The sequence below is a fragment of the Heteronotia binoei genome, chromosome 3, assembly GCF_032191835.1.
Source record: "Heteronotia binoei isolate CCM8104 ecotype False Entrance Well chromosome 3, APGP_CSIRO_Hbin_v1, whole genome shotgun sequence".
Taxonomy (NCBI): Eukaryota; Metazoa; Chordata; class Lepidosauria; order Squamata; family Gekkonidae; genus Heteronotia; species Heteronotia binoei.
The window spans coordinates 106683551-106696073 of record NC_083225.1 but is presented as its reverse complement, the minus strand read 5'-3'; the positions used below and the strand labels follow the sequence as shown (position 1 = coordinate 106696073).

The 12523-nt window shown below is 41.8% G+C and overlaps 1 protein-coding gene across 1 annotated transcript; it reads right to left on the bottom strand.

Annotated features, from left to right (window-relative positions):
* Positions 1–261: 261 nt before the first annotated feature.
* On the bottom strand, positions 262–12176 carry ADAMTS1 (ADAM metallopeptidase with thrombospondin type 1 motif 1). The gene is made up of 9 exons (XM_060234375.1): positions 11230–12176; positions 7904–8250; positions 6950–7082; positions 5979–6146; positions 4290–4567; positions 3861–4047; positions 3599–3774; positions 1671–1846; positions 262–1473 (listed from the first exon to the last, which is right to left on the bottom strand). Exons 1-9 carry the CDS (start codon positions 11798–11800, stop codon positions 732–734), a joined length of 2778 nt encoding a protein of 925 aa, XP_060090358.1. The 5' UTR covers positions 11801–12176; the 3' UTR covers positions 262–731.
* Between the last annotated feature and the right edge of the window lie 347 nt (positions 12177–12523).

Sequence of the window (12523 nt, the reverse complement as noted above, 5' to 3'; positions counted from 1 at the left end):
AGAATGCAATGCGTTGTTGGAACTGTTATGATTCCAGTTCTGCAGGCTGACTGCAAAGGGGAGAAAGTCACCACAGTAAAATAAAAAAGACTTTAAAACTGCACTACATTCTGGTTATCAAGAGACTTAATAAACAACCCTTTTTGTACTTGCTTATTTACAGGCAGAGAATATGGCTTTGTGTTTATAAAAAAATTCTGTAAAATAATAGCAGCCATGAACAAATATAGTTGAAGGTTCTTTTCAAATACTGAGGGTTCAGTTGTTTGTTTTGCTCTTTGTGAGGTAGGCAAGACCTGACCAATTATTAAGCTTAGACAAAAAATGGTCATTCTCATTCCCAACTTTGAAGAAAAAATATTTTTTTCAGTACTGCAACACAACTCCAGGGGGGAAAAAAGATGAAATCACTAAAACATTGAAATGTTTGTTTAAACTTGCTTTGGCCACTGACTATGTTTTGTTTAACTTGTAACAGACTTAAAAGAGGAAATTGTAATGCCTCAGGGCTTTAGTGCTGAAGATGAAATAGCTAGCGACATTAGTTTGCTGTTTTATCAGGTTTTCAGTTGATAGAATCCTCTCTGTCCAACATTATTTGCACTGCCCCATCTCAGTAAATTCCCAGTGGAGAATTCTGCAATGAAAATTACACAATTGCTACCTTTCACCCTCCTTTTCAGTGCTTTGGTCTGAAACTTACACCATTAGCTTTCTCAACCTGTTATGGCTTAGTTGCAGTTTGTAACATTGCAAAAGTCTATTAAATGTTTAGGCTTCTTTAAGAGGTCACAGCTTTCATTTGACAATATGATACCATCAAATGAAACACATTTTAATGATCTCTTCTTGAAACCTTTCCCACATGTCTTAGAACATGGTGACCAGTCTCCTAACTGCCACCGTGGGCATGGAGTGTCTGCACACGGCCGGATGTCAATTGGCTTCAGTTCTCTTGCGCAGTCTGCTGAAGGCTGTCCACTGAGGTCTCTACATTCCACAGATCTCCTCTGCCATCCAGTTCCACATGACTTTGAACATTCTCTCCATTCTTCGATAACCCATTCAGATACAATTGTTTCTTTGATTGCATTGAAAGATTCTGTCTTTTTATTAGAAGGCTTCTCAGGCCCAGACTGTACTGGTTTCTTCACAAAGTATGTATATTTTATTTTAGGGCGTGGCAAGTCACCTACAGTAAGGACTTGTATTGTTAAAGGTTCCCTCAGTGGACTGAAACTGCGGATTCTTTCCAAAGAGGCCGATGAGCCGCTGTACCTCAAAACATTGCCTTTATGACTGATGTCTTGCTCTAATGTTGATAGTGTGTAGTCACCATTGAGAATATAGGTGCCATCAGCAGCTTTAATAGCTAGGAAGCTACCATCCTGTCTTGTGCCCCTGTGATTCCGTTGTTTAATGTCTATGTTTGTTGCCCCAGCAGGAATCACAAGAATATCATGGTAACCACGGCTGCAGGGGGAGAAAAAGCCAGAAGGTAAGCGTTCTGTATTTCCTTCTTATCTTAGGAATTGCATCAATTACAAGAATTTAGATGACATATATATTTTAAGCTCCAAGACTGCAGGTCCCTATATAATTAAAGTCAGTTTTTATTAACAGCTGATTATACCTGCTGTATAATCCTAATAAAAAAGATACTTACATACCTGGAACTAGAAAGCATGCCTGATACTTTCTTGCATGTAGAACCATTGCCTCCACAGACACCACATTTATCAAACTTCTTATTGGAGCCAATGATGCGATCACATCCAGCTTTTACACATTGCCCTTGGACACAGACTGAAGTAGTATCTGGACTACATAATGTTCCATCTATCACCTTTTAAAAAAAATCCAGGAAAGCCATAATTAGAAAATGTATATCTGTATGGATAAAAGGGCATGATGTTACTGGGCATGATGTCACAATGTTTTCAGATTTACGAGCATGTTGAACTACCTCAGTAAAAGAAACACAGAAGTGTGTTTAACTTTGAGTCCACTTGCATACCATACCATACCAAACCTTTAATGGCATAATAGATTCAGATAAAAATACACAGAATATAAAAATTTAAACATTGGAGATAAAATCAAAATAAAACCGAGCTTACAGATACATTCAAACATGGTCAGAATTAAATTTAAGGATGTCAGCCAGAAATTTTGCCACAGCCTCACTAACCACCCCCTCAGTATCACTCAATAAATAATAACAGGGTGGCAGAATAGACAAATCTGGAGAAAAAGAAAGCTTGCCAAATAAATCTTTACGGAGGTTATGGTAAAAAGAACAATCAAGCAATATATGCTGGATTGAGTCAGGGGTATTCGCTCCACAGGAGCAAAGTCTGTCGGCTAAAGGGACTCGCTGATATCTCCCTTGTAAAACTTTGGAGGGAAACGCGTTTAGTCTGGCCAACATAAATGCCCTGCGATGACTTGGAGTGGTTAGGTCTGATAGATAATTGGGCATTTTGCCACAAAAAGCATAAAGACCTAAGGAAGCTGGAGAGCAAGTATAAGGGAGAGTTGGCCGTAATTTCGTTTCCTCCAATTCCCACAGTCTCAGTTTAATACATCTGAAGATATATGACTCTTCAGAGGTAGAAAAATCATCTACCTCTAACCCCAATTGATTGAGTTTAGACAGAAGCACTGCTGTCCAGGACGAAATATATGGGTCTCTTTTCATACAATCAAGAAGGCTGTTGGGATCTGTTCTAAAATGAACAGTAAAATACTTCAACAGAGCAAAATCCAACAAGGAGTATAATTCTGTTCAGAATTGCACTGTTGAAGTATTTTACTGTAAATAGGCACAAAGTTAAGCACAAATGGGGTTTTTTGTAATTATTTTTAGAATCTAGCAAATAAACAAATGAAAATAATAAGCCATATAACATAAATGACCAGGTCATCTGGCCCAGCAACCATTGCTAGTAAACACTACCACCAACTTCTCTGGCTGAGCAATAGGAAATTTAATTTGAGTGCAAATTCATGTCATCCTACCAGTTTATAGCTGTCCCATATGTCCAAGTGGCAGTAGAAAAAAAGGTTCAGGAATGTAGGAGAGATAATTAAAAACTCATAATTACCCAGTGGTCATAGATAACAAACTATTTTTAAAAGTTATTTTTCTCATACACTGAGTGCGATGCATGCATAGAAACAGTCCAGATGGTGAGGTACACATAGAAGCGTGGGAGCCATGTTTGCAAAAGGTTGCTATATAACAGATTCTTGGATCCCTCCATCTAGAGTCTGCATATGTAGTTCCTGACTCAGACTCTAGGACCATAGGCACAGCTAGATTTAATAAAATTTAAAGGAAGTGGGATCAGAAATAGAAGCAGAATGAATATATAGTGCAAACAAAGAGTGGAATGATGTAAGCGACTCTGGATCCCACTGAAGTAAAGGCAGAAATTGTGAAGGAAATGAACAAAAGTAATATGAAAATGAATAAAATAAGTAGTCATTTGAATAAAATGTTTATTTTCATATGAGAACCGCCTTCTTTAATCATCCCCAGGAGTGGTAACATTTAGTGCCTTGAAGATTTTTATATAAGCAAGCACACACTTACCTTTGGCTGAAGAACAAAGAAATAGCCAGTGCCTTTTGCAAGGCAAATAAGCTTGCATCTGTCTTTGGGCGAGACGCCAGCAAACTTGGGTGTCCATTCCACTGCAGGTCCACTCCCAAAATGAGATTTGGAAATATCATTGTGAGTTTCACACTGTTCCTCCCTGAAGGTTTTGCCTGCACACAGGAAACACATTTATTGGGCACTAGAAACCAATTTTCTATTTTACAACATTCCATTTTAAACAGTAATTGCAACTTACCATTGCTGTCTGGGCAGTCTTCAATGTTACAAGATCTGTACTGCACCCGTTTCCCTTCACAGTATTTTCCTCCATTCTTTGGAACTGGATTGTCACACTCTCTCACGGAATACTGGACTCCACCACCACATGTCCTTGAACACTCTCCCCACTGTCCCCATGGTCCCCAACCTCCATGGACAGGCATCTACATTTTGAAAAACCAAGACAAACCTTGCATGTTAAAATATTTTGAAAATGCTTGGTTACACTGGAGGTGGGGAATGAGTTAATTGTAAATATTTAGATTTACGAACGTTAAACATGCCTAGACAGAATATCTCACATTTTCTGGATCAGAACTCTCAGCTTTTACACATACAATTATTATTCCATAAAACTATTACATATATAGCAATATTCAATGCTCAACTAAAAAAAAATACTTACATCATAATGCTTCCTGTCTACACACTTGCCATTCACACACCACTTCTCCTCTCCACAGCTGGTACCATCTGCCCAAGGAAAATGTTTGGTTTGGCATACAAGCAATCCTCCAGAGGTTCCAGTACACCACAAGGTTGTACATGTGCTGGCTGTATCAGGGCAATGTTTGGATTCCTCTCCAAAGGTGAACTGGCACTGCCTATTGGCATCATACACTGTTCCAGGTAGGTCAGAAGGGAGCTGTATAGGCTTGTGAGGTTTGTCCAGCAAACACTCACCTGAAAAAGGATGGAGGAAAACTGATAAGAAATTAGATTTCCTTTCCTTTAAACAAGATCTAACCACAGAATACATTGTTTTTGGGTCCCTAGGTCCCTTCAGATGAGTGCAGGGAGGTACTACATAAAACCAAGTATTCCCAGGACCAAAGGAGCCAAGTCCAATCAGGACTGTTGCAAGCAAGGAGAGGAAGCCTAAGACCCAGCCCCTGCACCATTTTCCCAACTGGAAATGGCCATTTCAGGTTTGCAAATAGTTGTGAAGGCAAGGTTCTCAGGCGCAGTAGCCCTGATCTGAATTTTATCCAAGAACTCTCTGTGCCTATCTGCTTGATAGGGCCCAAGTATATCTGGGAAATAAGTACTGTGTAGAATAGACAGTACAGTATGGACCAGCAGAAAACAAAAGACCTGGATTTTGGATCTGTTCACCAACAAATTTATTGAGAAGCTTGGACAAGTCCTCTCAACCTCATATCCACTTAACAAAACAACTATAACAGTCACCAACCTCAGACGTTGTTGAGAAATTACTGACACAATGTTTAAAACCTGGCTCTTTAGAAAAGGTATTAAAAGTAATGAAAACAATGTTGCATTATATTGATAACTATTTGTTACTGCTATCTATCCTCCATTTCCCTAGCCCTTTCCCATATCCCTTTACCCTAAAAGAAATGTTTATAAAGCAAAAGTAATGAAAAAAGATATATGTTTTAGGCCAGAAGAACCCCAGAGAATATATATGACTAACTTCTGGGTGTGATCCTATGCATGTTTACTATCAGTCTATTTAAGTGCTAACGCTGTGAAGTGATACAGTGTGAACATTAAAAAAAAAGTCGAAGTTTAGCATTCATTATCACCCAAATGCTTTCAGAAAGAGGGGTGTGAATGTATCACATCTATCCTATGCTTTGTACTCTGAAACTTGCATTCAAGGGTAGATTGATATAGGAGGCTCCATTTATCTATCATGGCTAACTGTAGTTTGATACAAACATAGGCCAACAAAAGTCCCTAGAAAACATTCTCCCTTTACTATGTGAATTACCTATCTGTGTGCTGGCATATATCACTGATACAATATTTAAATTTATTAAGCCATGCAGGTGGAGCCTGGTTGTCTGGTACTTCCCAGTGAATCAATTACATGCCAGAAGATGGCAGTATGGTAGGAAAGACTAATATGAACAGACGCAGCTGCCATTGTCAGATCATTCAAACAAACATTCTTCCAGCCATGCAGGAGCTGCCATGAATAAGCAGCTCCTGTGCAGTCAGGGGAGCAACTGAAAGATACCTGACAACAACTTCATGCTAGAATTTCCCATCATGAAGGGCTATGCAGAGTTATTTTTAGTACAGTGGAAAACAAAGAGTTAAATGCTTACAATGAAGTACATCTTACCATGACCATTGTCCAAAAATGTAGTAATCATGTAAGCGCTGCATGGAGACCAAGGCTGGCTTCGATCCAAATTTGAAAGCATAGATGCCATCATATGGTAATCCCTGCTTATGCCATTAATACTGGCACACTGTTTTGCATCATCATGTGGCATATTAAATACATGGCCTTTAAAACAAAGTCAGGAAGATGCCATGTCAGCTATATACATCTACTTACATCATTTATTGCACTCATTCTTAGATATTTGTATTGATGCAGGTATTACTACAGCAAAATAATAATATTCTGGAAAAATATCTTGAGATACATACTTCACTTAGCCCCAACCAAATTTTATGATAAGGTAGAAAGAGCAGCCTGATAACAGCTAAGGTTGTCAATTGCCTGGAGGGGGGGAGAGGCCCTGTGTCTTTAATAGGAGATAAATGGGATGCTACTTCCATGTCATTGAAAAGTTTCTTTTACCCATTTCCAATCTTTAAGCCTCTATTAAAGTTAGAGGGCGTTTTTTTCTCCAGGCCTGCTGTCAACTCTAGTAACAGCAGTTATCAAAATATAAACAGAACTAAAATCTAAGTTTGTATCTTGGCTTATTTACTATTTAAAGATTTTTGCCTCTGCAGCCAAAGTGCAATTTGAATTTCCAATACTTACTGAGCCCCAGTTATATCACGTCAAATAGATGAGCAGGAATTCCAAACAGCACTCCTTGGTTAGAAGAATGTATCGTAACTAAGACTACTCCCTTCTATGGGTGCACTGATTTTATTTCAATAGGATTTACAGTTATATGGTGTTGTTTAAAACTGTAGAATCTATACACACCCTCAAGAAAAACTAAGCTATGGTACCTGGGAAAATCCATGTTTGTTTAAACATTTATTTACTTATTTATTGATTAATATATATACAAGGTATGTTTTCAAAATGAACTGGCTTGCCACAGATGTCCTTTGGATCATACTCACCCAGCTCATGAGTGGCTGTAAAGGCAGCTTGCAAGCCATCATCTTCTATGACAGAGCAACTGCGGTTTGGATCACAAACTGTTCCCACGTCAGCCATCCCAAGAGTATCACATGTCTTGGCACCACAGAGATCCTAAGGGGAGGAGGAGAAAGAGTTGTTTTCATTATGTCATATCTTAACCTTGGCAGAAAAAAATATTACTTTGGCAGTGTGCCTTTCTTTATGGAAAGAGCATTAATGCTCAGTATTTGAACAGTTATAAAGACAATTCTCTCTCTCTACCTCTCTGGAAGATATACAACAATTTATACAAAGGAAATGTTTCAGAGGGTAACCAAGTTGGTCTTCAGTAGAAAGGCTTGATTTGAGTGCAGTAGCACCTTAGAGGCTAACAAGATTCGGGGGGGGGGGGGGAGGGTACAAGCTTTGACTTTCAAAAGCTCATAGACCTAAAATCTTATTGGTCCCTAAGGCGCAAAGGAATACTATTTTCTTTTTTGTGCAAATTATTACAGTCAGGCTGCATAATATTGATAGAGTAACACAACGTCCATACAAAATCTTTCTGCAGGAACCATTTTTAGTTACACATATTTTTAAATCAATTTTCTTCAGCTTCAGTTGACTATACAGTTGTGCTGCTATGGAGAGCCATGTGGAACATCTTAGGAAGACCAGTATGAATTTAGCTGTCTCTTGGCCATGAACCAAACAAGGCTCCAAAATCAAACTATCAGCAGTAGGTATGCTGAAACGCTTTTTAGTTTTCACTACAAAAAGTGACCTCACAATAAAAAACCAGTTGCATCACAGACATACCTCTCAAAGTCTGAATCTTAGCAAGAATTTCTACAGAACTGCAAATAAATATTTTTAGCACAACTGCAGCAAAAGTTAAGGGTGCATTTTCTGGAATCTGTAAAATGCAGACCTTGCTCCTTCTTGTTCCTTACCCGTCTGGTGAAAAGAATTGCAGTGTCATAGTGCTCAGCATGCCGGTCACTGGGAGGATTGTGCTGCTTTTGCCAATTGCAGAAATTTCTTAAGGTGAGGGCAGCATTTGAGGATATTTCAGGTCCTTTCTGCTCATCATAGATGACCATTATTTTCACCACCATCAGGCTGATGGAGTTCCTGATGCTAGGGTGCTTGTACAACTTGGCTGCCACAGACATGAGTGTCATGAGATAGTGTTTCAGTCCACTGCCATGAAACTCTGCCATGGACTGGTCTGCTACCAGTAAGGTTTCCACATACCGAGGGCTTGACACAAATCTTTTTTTTCTTGTACTTCCATGTCCTATACATTAAAAAAATAAAGTCTTACTAAAAGCCAATCTGGAATTTCTTTGATGTAACAGTTTTGAGCATTACCAAACAACAATATTACCAATGGCATTTAAGATATTAGTGAAGAGACAACATCATTATTAATAACAAAAGAGCATCAAATGGGAGCTCAACAACATTTTTTTGTTTTTTGCTGCTCTGTCTTCTGAAACTTCAGATGTATTTAACATATTGAAAAGTCTGCAACTCTCATATTGCTTACTCTAAATTTTTTCCACTGAAGGCATGGATCCATGTATGTCAGATATAGCCACAATGCCCTTAAAGGGGCATTGTACACAAGGAGTGGGGTATTCCATGCTGTTCTCAGAACTAGTACATCTCTATGATTCTGAAAGAAGTCATGTTTGATTAGGGAACAGGATTCCTTGGGCACAGAAGGTTCATTTGCCTGTTGATGTCAGCGAGCAGAACTCTCCCTGAACCCTGTCCAGCATGGCAAGGAAACAAGGAATTATCTTCCCTGTGTAAGTCTCTCCTTTGCTAACTCATGGAAAAGTATTGATTCTCTTCACTGGTGTCCACCTTCCTACAGCAAACAGACAGACAGAAAACAGTTATGTTTTTGAAGTAATCAGAGCACTGGGGGGGGGGGGGATTTTAGGGTCCAGGTGGGAGTGGGGTTTCCTGAAAACAAATTTTATGTATGATTTTCAAGCACCTGGTTGCATTTATGGCCCAGTTGTTCCCATGACCTCATGGCACCACCTTCTCTTCCTCAGATAGTGTGTCCCCTTGTCTTACTCCCCTGCCTTTCCTGCCACCTTTTCATTTGCTGCAGGAGTCATATTCACCAGACTTCATTCGCAGCCCTTCTTGGACTGGAACTTTCTTCTTCTTCAGTACACCTATGCCCAAGGTATGGCTATGGCTATTCTTTTCTATGAAGAATCAAACTGCACAGTAATTATCAGAATTATCAGATCAATAAATATGTTTTTTAAAACATTTCAACAGCATGTAGTTAGATATAAATTGAGTCTGAGTCACTATTGACTTTGCCAGTGCAATGTTTGTGGAAAGGTCCTAGGCAATGTTAATTAATGAAAGCAGCAACAGTTATTAATGTGTTTCTACTCAGTATTTTAAAATAATGGCTACTTATTTGGGGGTATTGTTTAAAGTTTCAGAAAACATAGAAGTGTCAGATTGCAATCATAAACAGAGTTGCACTCTTCTATTGAAGTTAGCAGGCTTAGAAAAGAGTAACACTACTTAGGATTCTCAGTGCAGCTGAAAACGGTTTCATTCACTGCTGTACATAAAGTGCACCTAGGCCCCCATCCATAATTTAAAGCCCAAGAATGCAGAGTAGTTGGGAGTAAGCAACATAAAGTCAGTAAGACTTCTGAATAACCATGCAAAGGTTCTGGTTCTTAGTTAGCATCCTATGGACATTTAGTAGGACTTGCAGTGTCCCACTAAAACCTACATGAATAGGTCTAGTAAAGGTATCTGCTACTAAATTGCTGATATATAATTTCCTTGAAAATGCATTTCAACAGAATATGCATGTCCCACTCTCATCAGTGGAACTTTCCTAGTAAACATGCATGAAGATTGTAATCCCAGTCTTAGGTCCAAGGCTCTACTGTTATAAAAAAAAGCAGATCAAATTGCATTCAAGACACCAGTTCTAAGCATGTTTGCTTAGATGCACATTCCACTGGGTTTAACAGCATCAACTCCTTGGTGTCTAGGACTGCAGCACAACTGTCATTGAACTTGCACATCCATCTTCTGAACACTGTATTGAATCAAGGCTGAAATCCAAGAGCAGGACCCTATTAAATTCAGTGAAACTTACAAATATGCATAGAATCAGACCGTCCATTCCATTAATTTTAATGAAAATGGTTTTCATTTAAGGTGTACTCCTCACATTCTTCCACATCATTCTCTCAGAGTAGATCACACTACTTTGATGTAAGAGATGTTGAGGATTTTTTTTTTAGGATCTTATCACCTGCCATCTTGATCCACTGGACATCCTTAGTGCTTTGGGGGTGGGGTTGTGGGGGGTATACTTGACTTGAACTTCAAACCACTTTTTACACCACAAGAGGTGGAAGTCATACAAGGCATTTTTCATACACAGGACTTTTCTTGAGCCCCTTCTTCATGTACTGCTGCTTTAAGGGCCCACTTGGGCTACTGTTGTGCAGATGGGCACAAGATTGCATCAGGAATCTTGAAAACTCTTTTCTGAGAGGCAATGGCTATACTTTACACAATTACTCCAGGGCAGTCCATTAAGATCTCCCCATTATAGGCAGAGTGCTGGAAATTATTTTGGAAACAGTGTTCATTGCAACCAGCATGACTTGCTTCCAAAAAAATGTATCTGCAATCAGTGTTCCCTCTAAGCTGAGTTAGTGTGAGTTAGCACACAGGTTTTTAGCCTCTGGCTCACATTTTTGTCTTAGCTTAGGTAAAATGGCCTCAGAGTAAACTAATCTATGCAGTAGCCCACAACTTGAATGCCAGTAGCTCATAAAATAGAATTTTTGCTCACAAGACTCCACAACTTAGAGGGAGAAAGCGTTGCCTACAATCAAAAACTAAAAGGTGCGTTTGGAAACTATTATCCGAACAACTGCTGCTTGCCAACTGTTAGTTTTTGGCTTTGGTTTGTTTTTAAGGGAGACACCACGATGCAAACAGGAAGCCACAAAAATTAGCTCCAATTCATTGTGTTGTGTGATTTTTTTTTTGGGGGGGGGGGAGATGGCAGCTTTTACAGTGACCAATTGCAAGAAATCAAAAAGAGCTTTCTACTTCAGACCTTACAAAAAAAAAGTTCAGCGGAGCGCATGCGCACTACGCTGCGCCCCACTGACGTTCTGAAGCTGAACTCCTTACTTGCCAGATAAGGGCAGCATAGAGGAGTCAAAACGCGCGAGGGGCTAGCGGCGGCAGGGTTCCTTACCTGAGCGCATTACGTGTTGCGGCTGCTGAACGTCTACGAACACGGGGAAGCTGCTGTCCGTCACCCCACACTTAGTGTCGCCGCCCTGGTGGGGATTCGTCTGCAGCCGGCGCCGCAAGACGTGAAGCTGGCGCCTCCCTCCTCCTTGTGGGAGCGTGACATCAACAGGCTGGATGAGGTACTCTACTCCCCGCAAATAGAAAGCGCCCCGGATCCCTCCGCAGAGGCTGAGCGCGGCAGCAGAGACAGGATCCTCGTTGACAGTCCCAGCGTAGAAACAAGTGGACAAGTCAGCGTCTCCAGGCTGCTCGGGCGCCTCCCCCGTGTGGGGGCGGCTGCCCACGTACTGCAGCGTCAAGTCCGGCGCCAAAAAGCTGCTATCGGGTTGCAGTTGCAAGCTGAAGTGCTGGCCAAAGGCGGTCAGGCGGTAGAGCCGCTCCTCGGCCGGGTGCTGCTCGGTCGAGTCCAGCCTCTCAGGCACCACCAGTTCTTCCTCGGTCAGCGGGCTGCCCCGAGCGGCCAGGCAGAGGAGCAGGGCTCTCAGCGCCAGGCGTGCTGCCGCCCCTTTCATGCTGAACTCTCCGTCCGAGAGGGAAGGCGGCACAAATACCGACTCCGCGAGGCTCGGGCTCCCGCCGCACCTCGCAGGGCAGGAGCGCTCAGCTGAGCACAGGCCTCTCAGCAGGACTGAGCTTTCGCCTGGATGGCTCGCAGTCGCAGCCTGGAGGGGAAGAGCTCGCTTGCTGAGGCGCCCCAGTGCAAATTTGCAGAGGCGAAGCACCGGCTGCCCAGGCTCCTGAGAAGCGAGCGCCTCGGCTGTTCGGCCTGAATGCGAGAGCCGGGCTAGCCCGCGCTTCCTTTTATTGTAGTCGTGCGGGGACCCACTGCCCCCCTTCTGGTAGGCGGGGACCCCCTGGACAAGCTTTGAGTGCTCGGCGAGCGTAACTCGTGGCGGCTACGGCTGCTGTATGCCTGCCTCCAGCCTTGAGAGCCGCCACACCCTCCAGCGGAGGGAAGGGAAGGGAGGGGAGGGGAGACGAGCCCGGGCGGAGAGAGAGAAAGATACCTGCTCCGGAGCTCTGCGCATAACACACATGGAGCTGCTGCTCCAACGCGCCCCAGCCAATAAAAGCAGCCGAGTCGCGCTCCATTTCTCCAGCTTCTTGCCCCCTTTCCAGCTGCTCAGGTTTTCCACGTAGGAGGTGCCTGCTGCGGTTGTTCAGAGGCTCAAGGCGAGGATTCCCAGAGGAGGAGACGGAGGGCAAAAGTTTCCTTGAATCCCTTCCCCCCGAGC

Coding starts and splice junctions, on each gene's coding strand:
- ADAMTS1 (XM_060234375.1), bottom strand. CDS start 11,800: ATGAAAGGGGCGGCAGCACGCCTGGCGCTGAGAGCCCTGCTCCTCTGC. Junction 1,847..3,598: donor TCTTTGTTCTTCAGCCAAAG/GTAAGTGTGTGC, acceptor TTTTTTTAAAAG/GTGATAGATGGAACATTATG. Junction 1,474..1,670: donor GGCATGCTTTCTAGTTCCAG/GTATGTAAGTAT, acceptor CTCCCCCTGCAG/CCGTGGTTACCATGATATTC.